Genomic DNA, 17,003 nt, shown 5'->3' on the forward strand with positions numbered 1-17,003 from the left:
TATATATATATATATAATAATGTATATATGATTTTAAATTAAACTTTATGTTCATGAACAATTCTTATTTCAACATGATAAGTTAACAAGCCTAACACAAAAAAAAATAAAATAAAATACATGCCCCACAATCCTTATTTATTTACATACCTACACCTATTGTTTCATATTTATATGCAAAAACTCAATCCCACACAAAAATAAAAATAAAAAATCAATATTATTTACTTTCTAGATGTGAAATGCACATCTTTCATGTATACTTTTATAACAACAAAGTGTTCTAAATGCAAATATAAAAGTTTTAAATGTTAGATGTGCAAAAACTTGTGTGGTATGTATTTAAATCTTCTAAAAGTTGAACCGAACAACAGCATTTCAGCATTCTCAAGCTACAATCCTTTAAACCCAAACCCTAGTTTGAGCCCGGCACGCTCCTCACTGTTAGTTTCCATTTTTCCAACAAACTATGATGATTTGTAGAATCGCTTCGAGTCTGAACCAAATCTACTCGTCAACAACGAAAGAGAACTAATTTTCAAATAGCTAACTCAAGCAATAGAGATCTTACAGCGAAATGAACAGGAGACTGGTCGGAGATCGATCGACGGCCGACAGATCGCGCGGCGAGATGAGGGGGGTAGGGTGACGATCTGCGGCGTGCCGGCCGATTTGATTTGTGCCGGCGTGTCGGCCGAAATGTTTCGGCTGAAAGGGGGTTTAATAGCAGGAGCGAAGGTGGCGTTGTCGCTTTGCGTATCGGGGAGAGGGTAAGAGGAAGCGGTTTCGTTTCCGTATCGGGTTTCGGTTGCGGGAAAATATTTGTGTACGACATAGGCAGAGATGCTTATGCTGATAGGTTAAGGAGGTTATTCAAAGGTTGCAGGGTTGTATTCGGGATATAATCTTATGTAACTTTTTTGTAACTTTTTTTGTAACTTATCTGTGCCTGTAGAATTATAAAATAGGAAATTTATTTGTAGTTTTAGGTAGGTTACAGAGTTGTTATAGAAATGTATAACACGAATATAAATTTTCTGTACTCTCTGAGTAACCTCCGGAAGTACACAACTCTGCGTACGTCTTACGTAGGCAAATATTTTCCTTAAATGAACGGGTCGGGGTGTACCTAAAAACGTTCCAGAAAATTACAAGGATGTAATTTTCTTGTAAATTTCTTGTAACTTATCTGTGTTTGTAGAATTATAAAATAGGAAATTTATTTGTAGTTATAGGTAGGTTACAGAGATATTATAGAAATATATAACACAAATATAAATTCTCTGTACTCTCTGAGTAACCTCCGGACGTACGCAGCTCTGCGTACGTCTTACGTATGCAAATATTTTCCTTAAAGGAACGGGCCGGGGTGTACCTAAAAACGTTCCAGAAAATTACAAGTCATAATTACAAACAGAGCACAAAAAATATTACTATTTACAACTCAAATATTTAAGAGATTTTTTGAAATGTGACCTATTTACCTATTTCACAATCAAATTATTCTGAATTTAATAAAAATAAAAACAAAATATAAGTTGGGATTTTATCATGACCATTTGAGTTAGAATTATATCATCAAATTTAATAATATTGATTTAGAAAATATAAATTATATTTTATCATGTATATGTTCTAATGTAACGGAAACGCTTGTTGCGAAATTAGGGTAGAGGAGCGAGCGAGGGCAGCCGCCTAATAGTAAAATGAAAAAGGAGTTTTGTAAAAAGCTCCTGAAACGTGATATTCAAACAGAAGGTGACATTTTGAAAACGCCACTGCTGCAAATAAGCTGTCCCAAACGCAGCCTTAATTTTAAAGAACTATGTACATTAATATGGTTAGTTAAATGATTATGTAATTTTAATGAATGTTTGTGTGATAGACAATAATAACGATAAAATAATGTATCTGCAATATGCTTACAAGCAGCCACAAAACTCTTAAATATTCAGTATACACATGAACTGACTTTACTTTACATACATGAAATCAAATAGAAATTAGAAATCTCTTGCATTTATTTTACAAATAAGCTTCCATATGCATGAAATATGACAACCCTACCCATGCACGAGTGTGTGCATTTCTTTTTTTTTTTAAATTTAAAAATAGTGGTATTTTTTATGTTAGGTGAAATATCTGGAAGATATTATTGTAAAATGTATAAAGTTCATGTGGTTAAGTATGTAAATATATAAAAAGTTGGTGGTATTTTTGTCAATGCCATAAACTATTAATTAAACTCAAAAGTTCAAAAGTAGTGAATTGGATGGGACGGAGGGAGTAATATTTAATTAAACTCAGAAGTTCAAAAGTAGTGAATTGGATGGGACGGAGGGAGGGAAGAAGACCCCTAATGGAAGAAGCCGAGGCAGAAGCCATTGCTTCAGCAAGAACAATTAAACGCCCGAAAACCTCGGCTTCCTCTTCAGGCGATGAAAGCCGCCGGCGTGATAACCAGGAGGAGGGCACTTACATGGCCGCTCTCCGAGGTAGCCGCAGTTCCCTCTGGAAGCTTCAGCAGCAACAGCTTAATCTCCATAATAATGGCGGCGGTATCACCGCCCATGGTTCCGGCAGCAATAGCACCGCTCCTTCTTCCACAACGGCCGTCGGCTCATGCTTCAAATGCGGCATGACGGGGCATTGGGCGAGGGAATGTGGAGGGCACGATAGTTCTGTGGATCGAGCGGATAAGTTTGTAGCGGCAAAGCCTTGCCCCTGTGGGTCTGGAACTTGTCTTGTTTTAACCTCGAATACTGCTAAGAATCCCGGCCGTATGTTCTACAGGTGTCCTCTCAAAGAGGTAATGAGAAACGGTAAGGTGAAGCAATTTAGAGGATCAGGTAAGGGAAAGGAGAATTATCTTCATATTCTGATTCACCCCAAACCATATACATTACAGAGGATATATATAGGGTAATTGAGAATCTTCTAGAATAGCAGTATACTCATAACATAGAATCATTCGGTTGGGATATTAATGGTATGTTGCCTTGGGGACCAGTTGTAGTGGTGACAAGTCTAATACCCTCCTCCAAGCTGATGTTTCGTGGTAGGACTGTTTGGATCGAGTTTCGCAGAATTGACGTTTTGGAATTGCTTTTGTAAGAATATCTGTTGGTTGGTAGTGAGATGGAACGTGTTTCAATTTAATGTGATCCGGGAGAAAATGGTGATCAATCTCTATGTGTTTTGTTCGAGCATGAAATTTAGGATACTTGGTAAGTGAGATTGCGGAGAGGTTGTCACAGTAGAGATGTGTTGGTTGAGTTACCGGAATGCCAAATTCCTCAATAAGACGTCTAAGCCATACGATATCCGCGGTTTTCGTTGCCAAAGCCCTATCCTCAGCCTCCGTAGAGGATCGAGCAACTGTTGACCGTTTCTTTACCTACCAAGATATAAGGTTATTCCCAAAATAGGAACGCGTACTCGTAGTAGATCACCCGCCCAGTCGGCATCCGCAAATGAGGTAAGTAGAAAAGATACTGCTGCAATTCGTATGCCAAAATTGCTAGTGCCTTGTAAATAGCACAACAGATGAATGAGCTGGTTATAATTGTCATTGGAGAGCCCCTGTTAGTTTTCAGTACAGCTAAGGGTTGTGAAATGGTATGCTCTGTTTGGTCTGAGCTGGAGTGCAAATGGACATTGGAGTCGCCAATGGTTTGTTGTTTCTTATACCTGTCATGTACAGTAGTTGAAGTATGTATCTCTGTTGGCTAAGGAAGTAGGTGTTGGCAGATTGATATACTTCGATGCCAAGAAAACAGGTAGTTTTCCAAATTATTTGAGAGAAAATCATTCAGCCATGGCTTGGGTAAGTTTAGAAATGAAATTGGGATTGTTACCTGTAATCAAAAGATCATCAAAGTATATGATAACAAATACCGAAACCTTGTGTTGGTTGTAGATGATAAGCGATGGATCCGCTTTGCTGACTTGAAAGCCTCTTGATGTAAAGAATGCAGAGAAGGTTATGAATCATTGGCGGGGAGCCTGTTTTAACCCATATAGAGATTGTCAATGGAGGTATACATGCTTAGGGAATTGTTTATTATGAAAACCGGGAGGCTGTTTCATGTAGACCTAATTTGGGGAGAGATATTAGGCGAGATTAGGCGGGATTGGTTTGGGACAGGTACAATATCGAGATGGTTGGTAGATGGTGTTGAGTATGTCGTTGGTGTGAGTAGAAGAGATGAAATAGGAGCCTGTGAAGGCTGTTGGATAGGACTTGAATTGTTGGTGATGGAGTTGAATGGGAAGGTATGTTCATCAAAGACGACATGCCTTGATACAATGATTTTATTAGTGAGTGGATTAATTCATTTATATCTTTTATGTTGCAGAGAGTAACCGAGAAACATACATGGGATTGATCGTGGTTCAAATTTGTGTATAGTTTGAGTTTTTTTCTATGGATAACAAGCACAACCAAAAACTCTTAGATGAGAATAGGGTGGAGGAGATTGATGTAGATGTTCATATGGGGAGATGTAATTTGTGGCTCTTGTAGGCATCCTATTCATGAGATGAATTGACGCAAGGAGGCCGTCAATTCAAAATTTGTAGGGTAGATGGGCTTCATGGAGAAGTGCTCGAGTGGTTTCACTGATATGTCGATTCCTTTCCACAACACAATTTTGCTCCGGTGTATAGGGATAGAAATATCAGTGTGGTATGTCATTGTCATTGAGAAAGTTATTTAAATTGGTATTATTGTATTCTCTTCTGCCATCCGTTCAAAGGATTTTGATTTTCTTATCAAATTGATGAAGTATGGATTTAATAAACCATATTGTTATGTTGATTACATCAGATTTTTTATGCATAGGAAAAGCCCAATAGAATCGAGAGAAATCATCAATGAAGGTAATATAATATTTGTAACCATGATAAGAGACAATTGGGGAAGAGCCCCATACATCACTATAAAGAAGTTCAGGTACGTTATATTTTTTATCTAAGCTAGATACAAAAGGTTGTCTGTGACTTTTAGTAAGGTTGGAAGTGTGACAGGAAGATGTGCTGGAGGGGATGCAAAGGGCTTATCGCTTGGAGATGGCCTTGATTATGTCAGGATATAGATGCCCCAAGCTTTGATGCCATAGAGTAGCTTGTTGTGATGTAGAAAGAGAGGTGGTAAAGTATTGGGTGTTGGAGTAGATTGTAATCCTTTATTGTTGGGACCCTTGAGTATGTTCTGTTGAGTCTGGGAATAAAAAATGATAAATAGAGAAGGATCAAAGGAAATAACAACATTATTATCTTTTGTTAGTTTGTGGATAGATAACAGATTATGAGAGAGTAGAAGAGTGATAATTTTGAGAAAGTTTGAGCTTACGAGTTGGGGTAGGAAGGTGACCATCACCTTTATGTTGGTTTTGAGCAGCTTGGTCATTCCTTACGATGACTTGCTCCATTCCATTGTATGGTGCAGCAAGATGTAGCTGATTGATGTCAAAAGTGAAGTGGTCAGCTGCACCAGAATCCAAGATCCATTCCTTGGACATATTGTTGAGAGCTTGCGGTGAGTTGGAAGGTGTATACTCTAGGTTTGTTATGTGCCAACAAATGAAAGTTGAATGGCCATTTTTGTTACATATTTGGCAAGTAACATTTGATCTATTCGATGTTCTTCCTCCCCTTGATTGTATTTGGTTGCCTTTTCCTTCTCTAGAATTCATTTATTGTTTTCTTCCCCTTGCCCGGGAGAAGTGATTTTTGCGGCCTTTGATGGAGTTGAGAGCAAGAGTTGTCTCAATTGATGAAATCCGTTTAGCATTGTCTGAATTAATGTTGATCTCTTCCCTACATGGTAACGAGTAGAGATCGTCTAGCGCAATGGGTTGTAGGCGTGCCTGAATGGCGGTTTTAAATGCATTGCTCTTGACCATTCAAGATGTATAGAGTTACATCTTCCTGATCTAATTTGGATCTTGTTGCATTAATGTGATCAACGTACGAACCTCAGTTAAGTACCGTGCCATTGATTTATCTTTCATAGCAAGATGGTGTAATTTGTCCTTCAACTGTATCACTCTGGACTGGTTTGTAGGTTGCAATTTATGTTCCAACGTTGTCCAAATCTCTGTTGGTGTTTGAAGCTAAATTACATTAGGGAGAATAGTAGAAGATATGGCTGAGTAGAGGGACGCCGCAAGATTTTGATCAATAAGAATCCACTCCTGAAATTGTGGATTCTCGTTTCCATTTAGGATGACATTGTGAGGGACACTGCTTGCTGTCATCTAAGAAGCCGGCGAAGCCATTAATCGTGAGTATTTTTAGTATTTGTGCACGCTGTACATGGTAGTTCTCAGGTGTGAGGAGATATTGAGAAAATTGTTTCAAGAGGGAGGTAAGAACTTTGAGTGATGGTGGTATTTGTATGAATTGGGTAGACATAAGGGGATTTGGTGTTCTGATATTGTGGAATCCTCCATTTTCCTTGATGTATGTAGATATTGGACTACAAACTCTAATGAGATGGGTGAGAGATTAAATCATCCAAGCGCAGTACTTACTTGCAGGCATAACACTTCCTGGAGAATGCTTGGAATTGTGAGCGCTTGATGTCGAGCAGATTAATTCATCCACACGAGACTTGAATGGATTGATGCTCTGATACCATGAGAAACAGGAAGGTGAAGCAATACAAAAATCAGAGAATTACAGTAAGGGAAAGGAGAATTATCTTCACATTATGATTCACCCCAAACCATATATATTACAAATGATATATATAGGGTAATTGAGAATCTTCTAGAATAGTTGAATACTCATAACTTAGTATCATTCGGTTGGGATATGGTATGTTGCCTTGGGGACCACTTGTAGTGGTGACAGGTCTAATAGGTAATGTTCGTGGGGCGCACGAGTTTTGATTGTTTATTTGAGGAGGTACTAGTTTATTGTTTTGCGCACAAGTTGTATGACAATTTTCCCCTAAGAAATAGCTTTAGTATTATGGGGTATGGAGATGGGTGGTACACTGTTTGATGATTTGGCATAAGAAATCTCTTTTTCTTCAATATTCAAGACAAATAGAAAGGTTGACTGATAATTTTTGTTCTGTAGTTCTGGAACAATCACCTGAAATTCCTGTTTAGTATATTCCTTGTTTTTAAATTTTTGATAATAGTCTAACATACATTGATTGTTCATGTTCGTCCAAGTTTTTTCTTTGTTGGTTTACTTCTGATGATTGACATTGCCTTTTAGGTTCAAGTGTTTTAGTCACATTTAGGGTTGTTAATGTCCCGTCGACTTGAATAGATTTAGTTTAATTTGAAATTAGCTTGTGGCTCATTATATTCGATTTTGAGTTGACCATGCTCGAAACTGATTCGAGCTCGATCCGGCTCGAAATCGAAACAAGCTGGTTTAAATTGAGTTATTTGGATTCGTTTCAACTTGGTGTTGGCTCGATTCGACTGAAAATTGGAACTAACTGGCTCAAATTGAGTTATTTGGATTTACTCCAGCTCAAAATAGGCTCAAAATTGACTCGCTACATTCAATTTTACTTAGCATTATATATATATATATATTATAAATAAAAAATACTACATGCCGATTTCGAGTGAGTTCTAGTGGATCCGAGCTGATTTAGAGTTCGTCGAGCTTATTCATGTATGGCTCAAAATCAGCTAAAAAAAAATTTGATCAAAAGTTTCCAACTCATAGTTTGGCTCAATTATTTCAATCCTATCTCGATTTGAGCCAAAATTCGAATCAATTGTAGAGCAATTAGCAATCTTCGAGCTAAATTCACAGCCCTAGTCACATTTGCTCCCTTTCTCATACTTTTTCTTTTTGTTTAATTTATTTGAGCTATGGTTCTTAATTTCCCCTAAAAAAATTCTCATAACATTTGCTCAAGAAACGAGTATGGCAAAAATAAGGTGGTCATAGCAACTTCTTGACCCTCGTGCTAAGTTGTTTTTGTTGTTTGTGTGCTCTCAAGTCTAAATCTAAATAAAGTTAACATTTATTTATTTTAACGATATATATATATATATATATTAATAAAAGAGTAACTCGTGGCTCCTTATACGTTAATACTAAAAAATGTTACAAATTTAAGGGAGGGATAGTGGATCCCCAGCTAAGAAACAAAAAATACATTATAAACCTAGGGGTTCCAAAATCCACAGTACAATGCCACACAAAAAAAGTAAGCAAAAAACAAAAAGTTACAATTGACCCAAAATAGATATGTGTCGAGCATTAGTAAGAAGCCTTAAGATTCGAAGATCATCCAATTTAGTAAACCAAGAACGACAAAGATGCTCCCGATAGAGCTTTATAAATGAAACTTGCCAACCAAAGCTCCCCGAAGCAGCTAATGTATTGTATCTTGCGGAAAAGTTAGTCCAATAACACAGAGAAAAGAAACAGTAAATATCTTTCCTTGCAAAACGTGCCAAAGTGAAACAAGAGAAGACAGGTAATGATAAAGTCTCCTCCATAAGCAGATATATATAAACCTCCTAGCCGAAAAATGTGCTTCATTCCAGCAGGGAGAAATGTCACGCCAGTAATATAAGGCATGGAGTAAAAACTCCATAATAAAAAACCGTAATTGATGTTGATGAAGGTCCTCGCAAGGCAACAAACACAATTAATCAAAATAGGCAAGAAATTAAGGTACGAAGCCAAGGGTTTCCTCTCAAAACTAACAGTGGGGCCAACCAGGTAAACTAAAAAACCCAGCAATTCACAAAAATACCACCCGGCTAAGCCACGCAAAGAAATATAGTAATAAGATACATCAATTTCCAAAAAATGGCTAAAACCACCCAATTAAAATTACTGCAGAGGCAATGTATTCTAACACCGCATAAAGTGTTTACCGAACAAACACCAAGAGGTGTTTATTGAGTTTATAGATTAATGTATGTATGTATGTATGTATTCATGTATGCATGTCTTTATGTATTTTAGAATATGTTGATTTTATCTTCATTTATTTAGTATGTGAAAATTGATTGTCATTTTTGAGGGTTGTTGAAGGTGTTTATTGAGTTTATAATTCATATCGATTTTAACTACAACTAACGAAATGATGTAAATTTTGCACTTATAAAACATAATTTCAATTGAAAAATTTACATGCATCCACTTATTTACATATTTAACTTGTAAGCAAAAGAAAATATTAACAAAACAATCTATTTGGTCGTGCCAAGACCAACTCATTCAGAATTTAATGAAAATGAAAAAAAAAAAACCATTTTATAGTTTTATTGTGATTTTCAAGTTTTTTTGTATATTATTGTAAATAGAGGTAGTTTGGTGTTAGTTTTGTAAATAGCCAAAATTTGTTTGTTGCGCAAGAAATTGACCCCTTTTACTTCCAGACAACTAAAAAAAATACTAATATGGATGATGGATTTTCATTTCGAGCTTTAAAATGCATATTGTAATTAATGTTTATAATATTGGCACCCATTTGTTCTGGTTGAGTTCTTTAAATTGGCTATTGTTTAACTTATTAACTTTTGAGATTGTTTGCATATTTATCCAGGAGAATGGAGGCTGCAATTTCTTTGAGTGGTGTGATGGTCCATGTTCTAAAATTGCTTTTGACGGTCAATCCAATGCGCAAGTTCCTGTAGTTTTTTGCCCCTGTGGTGCTGGTTCATGCCTAGTTTTTGTTTCAAAGAGTGGAAAGAATGAGGGACAGCAATACTACAAATGTCCAGCGGTGGGGTATATTAATAAAACATCCAATTTCTTTTTGGAAGATTTACACACATAGCCACACAATTCTTATGTATTTACATATCTAACAGCCAAACTTCAATTTTTACTTGCATGCCTCCTTACCTATGCATAGAAAGGTGTATTTCATTTTTTAATGTTAAAATGATGGTATTTTTATGTGATATGAAAGATTAATGTTAAAATGATGGTCTTTTTATGTGATATGAAAGATTTGGTCGGTACAAATGTAAAAAGTGAAGTTTTAGTGTTAGATATGTAAATACATGGGAAATTAGAATTTTAAATGCCCCATTCTTTTTTCATCTGTGAAATAGTATATTGGGTGGTTTTTATGTAAATGCCCCATTCTTTTTTCATCTGTGAAATAGTACTCAATCCATCTTAAACTAAATTTAAGATACTAATTCTCTTTGCATGAGAAATTTTGCTCAAGTTACATCTTATTTCAATTGATTCCTCCGGCATTACTGCTTGTTTTCTGATTAAATTACAACAAGAGGTTCTATATCTTACTGTATTCCCTTAATTGTAACAAATCATAGGTGAACTCAGCTGTTAATGAATCGTTTGGACTGCTTTAATATGTTAAATAGATACAATGAAATTAAAAGATACAACTCTTAATAAATCTTAGGAAGATTTACATACATGGCACTCAATTCCTATATATTTACATATCTAACAACTAAACTACAATTTTTTCATACATACCACCTTACCTATGCATGAGAAGTTGTATTTAACCTTTTAAAAATTACCATGGTGGTATTTTTGACGTGATGTGAAAGATTTGGGCTGTATTGATGTAAAAAACAAAGGTTAGATATTGTGTAAATACTTAGGGATTGAGTGGCATGGTTGTAAATGCCATATCTAGACATTTTTAATTGCAATTTTACTCAACAAACCACCCCTCTGATCGAGTTAAAATTAATTCATGCAAACCGAATTTGGTTAGTTAAGTTTCGTTTCTAGAATTCAACGTTTCTTTTTTATTGTTTTCTTCTTACTGAAGTAACCAAATGACTTAAAGATCATTCGACTTGTTTTTCCTTTGCCTCTTGTTAACTTGTTAGCTGGCTGACAATTTTAGGAAAAGGGCCTTACTTTTTGAAGAAGCACTAACAATTCATGAATACAATGAGCCACATGAAAATCACCCAAAACTTCAAACACATGAGTAGCCAACATCATTTATGTGATTCAGTTTAAATTAAAGCTTATATTCACAAGAAAGGAGGGAGAGAATGTTAGAATTTCCAGTTGTAGTTTTTATTATTTTTTACCACTATTCCATACACTATATTTAATTATGTTTTCGATATTTTCAACTATTAACGCATGTATATTTATTATTACTATTGTTACTCATTTTAGTCACCAATCAACGTGCGCATTGCTCATTTTTTAAATGTTCAATTTTATTTTAGCATTATTTATTTCGTTGAGCTTGTAATTTATCATATATTATATCATTGGCATTTTAGAGAGGGGGTAAGGAGCACTATATGGACCATTAACTAGGTGGCATGCCCTTTTGTAAAATTTTGATTATAGAGTTTTGAGTGATTATAAAATTCTTTTGGGGCATTTATGATTTTATTTTTAAAGTATTAGTAGAAGCTCTAGAGTTTATTTGAGGATTGTGTTGCTGAGATGAGAGTGCTCGGGTGGATGATTGGTTTTACACTTAGGGACAAAATGCAAAGTGAATATATCCATGAAAAAGTTGGCATGCTCTAGTGGCAGGCAAGATTAGAGAGAGTCACCTTAGATGGTTTGGTCACATCAACGTCCACCATCTGATAACCCTTTTAGGAGAATAGATATTTTAGATTTGACTTATATTAAGAAAGGTAGAAGTAGACCTAAAAAGACTTGGGCATTTTGTATAAAAATGATCTTTATTTATTAGAATTAAATTAAAATATGAAACTCAATAGGGCACAATGGACAAACAAGATTAATGCAATTGACCCCACTTAGTGGGATAAAAGTTTTTTGTTCAAACAAGATTAATGTAATTGACCCCACTTAGTGGGATAAAAGTTTTTTGTTGTTGTTGTTGTATTTCAGCCACTTATCTCCGCGCCGACCCCACCTAGTCAACCTCCACCACCCATGGATCGAGCCCTAGTGTGAGTTTGTGTCGCATTTGTTGTAAATTCTCTTTCAAATTTGTTTGATTGTAACGACATATTTATTTTCAGTAATAATATTTGAGTTTCTATTATTGTTTGGGTTAACTTTGATCATTTACTACTTGAAGTTTGATACTTATACAACAAGTTTTTAGCATCAAATAAAAAAATTAACATAATATTAATTTTTTAAAGTAAAATAAGCATTTTTATTCATATGTTTTGTTGTGACATGTTGGACATGTAAATACACAAAACTTGTATGATATGCATGTAAATCCCCTACAAAATATTCATGCATCATCTTATATTGTTTTTGTCTAGCATATCACACACCTAAACTTTCATATTTACATGCATAGCACTTTGGTGTTTTAAATCTTTGCACGAAAATGTGTATTTCGCTTTTAAAATGTGATAAGTGCTATTTTTTATGTGATATTAAAGATTTCAGCATTTTGCGTGTAAATATGAAAGTTTAGCTGCGAGATATGTAAATATATAAGAATGGTTTGGTATGTATCTGTTGAATCCTAAATTATCCTATGTGAACACGTCCCGAGAATTTAGGATCGAGTGAAGGAAGGAAGAGCGAAAGAGAGTATAGCAAGTCATGAGTTTCCTGTAGAGAGACTCGGAAGCCCTTCTTTTATTCGTATTTTTGCTTCCTATTTATAGGAGTGTATTTGGTACAATTACAGAAAAGATGGTGTGTTATGGAAACCACTTTTAATACAATTGATGCTCTAATTGATCGTATGAATTTCATATCATATCTGTATTACAATTTGAATTTTAACATGGTGGTAATTGGTTGGACAACCTGCTTGAATTCGGCCGACTGAGGCGACTCGCTAAGTGGCGACTGTGTCTTCTGAAGTACATGCCGGTCGGCCAAGATGCCAGTAGGATGTCGATCTCGTCCGCCGCGGTAAAGGAGGGTCGACCGATTTGCTGCGATCAAGGATTTTTGCCTGTGCCCTGGTCGGGACTGTCAACGTGGTTTGTCATTCGAATCTCTTGCCATAGTGTGTCAATCGATTCTTGATCACGCGGTTGGCAATAGGACGGTAGGACGCCTTATTGTCTGGTCGTCGTCTAGGCCATTCAAATGCTTTGAGATTCGTGATAACAGTTGTGGTGTATATTGTATGTACATGCCCCTTTTTTTCTATTATATTTGTATGATGATTGCTTCTCTTTGTCATCATTTCAGGGAAGAGGCTCTTGTGGTTTCTTCAAATGGTGCAATGAGCAGGGCTCTATTTCAAGCCAATCTGTTGATAAAAATAGCTCCTCCTGCTTCAAATGTGGGCAAGAAGGCCACTGGGCTAAGGACTGCCAGAATCAATCCTCAAATTCATTCATCAGTGGAGGCAAAAATCAGCCTTCTTCCTGCTTCAAATGTGGCAAAACTGGACACTGGGCAAGGGACTGCCCTGCCCAGAATTTTGCTGCTGCTGCTGCTGCTACTGCTTCTAAAAGGTACTTCAATTCTTCTCAAAGCTCCTAACTTAGATTTATAAAGTGTTATTAGGTCTGAATTTGGTTTGAAAGATTTTATAAATTTCTTCAAGTTCATAGTTTTTTTCATGTAAAAATCATTACTCTTCTGGAATGTGGTTATTGTTACTGGTTTTGTGACTCGGGGTTGTTTGAAATCATTTTTATTTTGGAAGATTTACATACATGCCACTTTATTCCTTTGTTTTTATATTTCTAGCACCAACTTTTTTACATATATGCCACCTTTCCTACACATGAAACAATGTATTTCACTTTTTAAATGTTAAAATAATTGTATTTTTGATGTGGTATGAAAGACTTAAGTGTTATGAATATAAAGAGTAAAATTTAGGTGATAGACATGTAAATACATAGAAATTGGGTGGTATGTATGTAAATTCCATCCCTATTTTATATTTTTGTTGTATATTTCAAAATATGTCTTTATTTTTTTATTTTAAAAATAAATTAAATTGTTTTTGAAAATTACTCGATATATATTTTTACGGGCTTCGAGTGTTTTTAAAAATAATTTTCACCATCAAATGTGTTTTATTTCAACGTAAAATGTAGCCAAAATAAAATTGATTTTTATTTTTTTTTATGTTTCTTGCTTCATTCACCCCACTTGGATTTCATTCTGGGGCATTTACATATATAAAATTGCGCATATATATATATATATATATATACACGAATATATTAATAAAATAAAAGGTACGGATAGACTGCCCTCATGTGCCTAATCACTCGATCCAGTAGTGCAAGGCAGATGCACTCAGACGGGATCAAACTCATAATCTCAGGATACTTGCGCTGGGCTACACTATGAAAGACTCAATGTGAGCGGTATATAACATCTAAACTTTTCTATTATTTATACCACCCAAATCTTTTTTATCACGAGAAAAAAAAAAAAAACATCATTCTAACTTTTAAAAAGTGAAGTACACTTTCATGCATTAGATGGTATGTTTGTAAAAAAATAAAGTTTAGGTGTTAGAAATGTAAATATGTATGGATTGAGTGGTATGTATGTAAATCTTCCTGTAATTTCACATGTGATTGGTTAGGTGAACTTTCCCGCATTAAATCAAAATGATTATGTTTTGGATGTACATGCGAAAGCACCATTTTATCAAATGTTCAAGCTGCCTTTTGGATTTTGATTGCCATTATTGACTATATTTATAACCATTAATTAAAATTAATAAATGCTAATTAATTCTTAGTGTATGTTAAGCCTGCGTGAAGAAAATATCATGTTCGTAGGCCGGATATGCGGATAACGGCGTGGATCATACCATGCAGTGTGTTCAAAGGCGTGGTGCGATTTATGCTGGCATGTTGTGATTCACACCAGTAACGATTGTTGTCTGATTTACTTGACGTAATATTTTCTCGTATATGTGATGGTAAGTTTTATGGACAAGGGATATTATCACACTAAGTATTTTAGTTTTTTTTTTTATTTTTTGATCATTTTGGGTCATGGGTTATTAGGTTGAAAAATTTACATATAGAGTACTAGAAATATTGTTATTTACAAAAGTAGCACTCATATGATTTTTTTGAACTATTGAATTGAAGTATTTATGCATGTCGAAATCAAAACATTGAGAATTGATTAAAAAAAATGAAAAAAAAAAAATATGATTGTGGTTTTATGTTGAATTTTGATATTTGAGTGAGAGTAAAATTGGTGAAAGAGAATGTTAGATTTGTAAATAACAATATTTTTAGTGGGTGTATGGTTGAATTAAATGTTTCATTTAATTTATTAAAACTTAAATTGAAAGGCCCATTTCATTATCTTCAACTTAATAATTGCTTTAGCTCAAACTCAATAAATTAATGAACCTAAAGCTCAATTTGCGGGTGGCATGAGCTCGACTCGGCTAGTTTACACTCCTAATTAATGCCACTCAAATCTTTTATATCAATTTAAATTTATGATTAAAGGATGGAAGGCCAAAAGCTTGAAAGATGGAATCATGAGAATTAATTCAAATTTTATTTTTTTTATTGTTATTTTAATTACTATCTTGATGTTATGTCTTTTCTTTGGCATATAAATAGAAAGCTTGGATGAGGAGAAGAATAGCAAGTGAGAAGAATGAGAAATAAAAGAAGCAGAAAGAGTGGAGACTTCTGCTAACGAGATTATTATTATTTTAATTATTCGAGACTTAAATTTTGTGTTTTCAAAAATGTACAAAACGTCTTTGCATAAATTTGAGTAATTTGAAATATCAAAGATTCTTTGATGTGTGAATTTTTGGAATATCTAAAATTATAATGAAGACTTTTCTATTTGTTTTTTATATATTTTTAGACATTATAAGTTATAGAGCCTAAAAACTGGGGGTTGATACGTCATTAAAAAAAGTTATATGATTAATCATGAATCTCGATGCATTTTGGGTAAAAAAATCTTTTAGATTCAAATTCAAGTTTTTAAACTTTAACTTCAACAAAGTGACAGTCAAACTGAGCATCTCGGCAGTACATGCCCAATGACCATGAAAGTGTTTCAATCCAAATCAAAATAAATCTAGATAAAAATTTGAATGTAGTTGAAAGCTTTGGTGCATTAATTAGAATATAAAGTGATCGTTAAGTTTAGCCAACAAAAAAACAAATTGAGTGGCTTCACAAGAGGAATCCAATGAGGCCAAAATCATTTAATTCTAAGATCATTAATAAACTTAATTGTTAAAAAAAAATGTCTTATGATCAACCAAATTAATGTAGACCATCTTATGGAGTATTTTCATATTCTGACTAAAATTAAGGGAATCAATGTTGTCCGTTCGATGGATATTTTGATATTTTGAATAAATTTATTGAAATATCTCTCTCAAAATGTTATAAACAGATCTCTATTTTTCATTTGAAGGAAAAATAAGAAGAAGAAATAAGTGAGCTGATAAATAAAACATAAATCATGAAAATAAACACATGTGAATAACCATCAATAATTAGTGACCACCACCATTAATTATTGCGGTTAGTTATGACTTTTACAAGAAACTGCAACGATTGTAGTCATCAACAAAATTTTTTATAATCAACTATGATTGTTGTCACCATCAACTACAATAGTTGTGGGTCAACTACAACTTTTGTAGCCATAAACTATAATTCGTGAGTAATTGTTATTGTCCTAATTACCCGCAAATTATTTCAAAATAGTTGTGATGTCAATATAATTTTGTAATTTCATTTTCCTTAATTTAGGAGAAGAATGAATATTTATATTTTATATATTTCTAATAGATTGTTTTTACTGGGTTGTACCATTTTTTTTTCCCTTTATTGGGATTTTACACATAAAATATCAAGTACACTTTTACCTATTGGTGTGTGCTAGGAAGTTATAATGAGCTAAGGCTTAAAAGTTCTCTGTCATTTAGAATTTTTAGTGCACAATAATCACAAAAATAACAACAACAACAACAATAATAATTAATATAAAATATTAAATAATATATTTTTTTTCAATTTATGTTAATTTTTTTTGTATTTTCTACAAGCTATTTAAAGATCATTTTGTTGCTTCAAAGCAAAAGCACACCATTGAAATGTAAAAAAATATATACAACTTTTAATTTT

The 17,003-nt window shown here is 34.2% G+C and overlaps 2 protein-coding genes across 8 annotated transcripts in view; one reads left to right on the forward strand and one right to left on the reverse strand.

Annotated features, from left to right (window-relative positions):
• LOC110028004 overlaps positions 1–851 on the reverse strand; it is a gene marked incomplete in the record, with an annotated part of 19,852 nt that extends 19,001 nt beyond the window's left edge. For both annotated transcript variants that reach the window (XM_020729692.1, XM_020729693.1), the window contains 1 exon segment: positions 572–851. In XM_020729692.1, the coding sequence (XP_020585351.1) occupies positions 572–835 (264 nt within the window).
• A 1,484-nt stretch (positions 852–2,335) lies between these two features.
• LOC110027996 (DNA-binding protein HEXBP-like) lies at positions 2,336–15,533 on the forward strand. 6 transcript variants are annotated; one of them, XM_020729678.1, is made up of 4 exons: positions 2,336–2,809; positions 9,542–9,726; positions 13,099–13,367; positions 15,468–15,533. In XM_020729678.1, exons 1-4 carry the CDS (start codon positions 2,360–2,362, stop codon positions 15,497–15,499), a joined length of 936 nt encoding a protein of 311 aa, XP_020585337.1. In that variant the 5' UTR covers positions 2,336–2,359; the 3' UTR covers positions 15,500–15,533. The 6 variants fall into 6 exon arrangements, with proteins under 6 accessions (XP_020585337.1, XP_020585340.1, XP_020585335.1 ...); XM_020729681.1 differs by having other exon boundaries at positions 9,542–9,721; positions 15,468–15,495; XM_020729676.1 differs by lacking the exon at positions 15,468–15,533 and adding an exon at positions 14,161–14,268.
• Positions 15,534–17,003: the final 1,470 nt, after the last annotated feature.

Source organism: Phalaenopsis equestris, unplaced genomic scaffold (assembly GCF_001263595.1).
Source record: "Phalaenopsis equestris unplaced genomic scaffold, ASM126359v1 Scaffold000479, whole genome shotgun sequence".
NCBI classification, from domain to species: domain Eukaryota; kingdom Viridiplantae; phylum Streptophyta; class Magnoliopsida; order Asparagales; family Orchidaceae; genus Phalaenopsis; species Phalaenopsis equestris.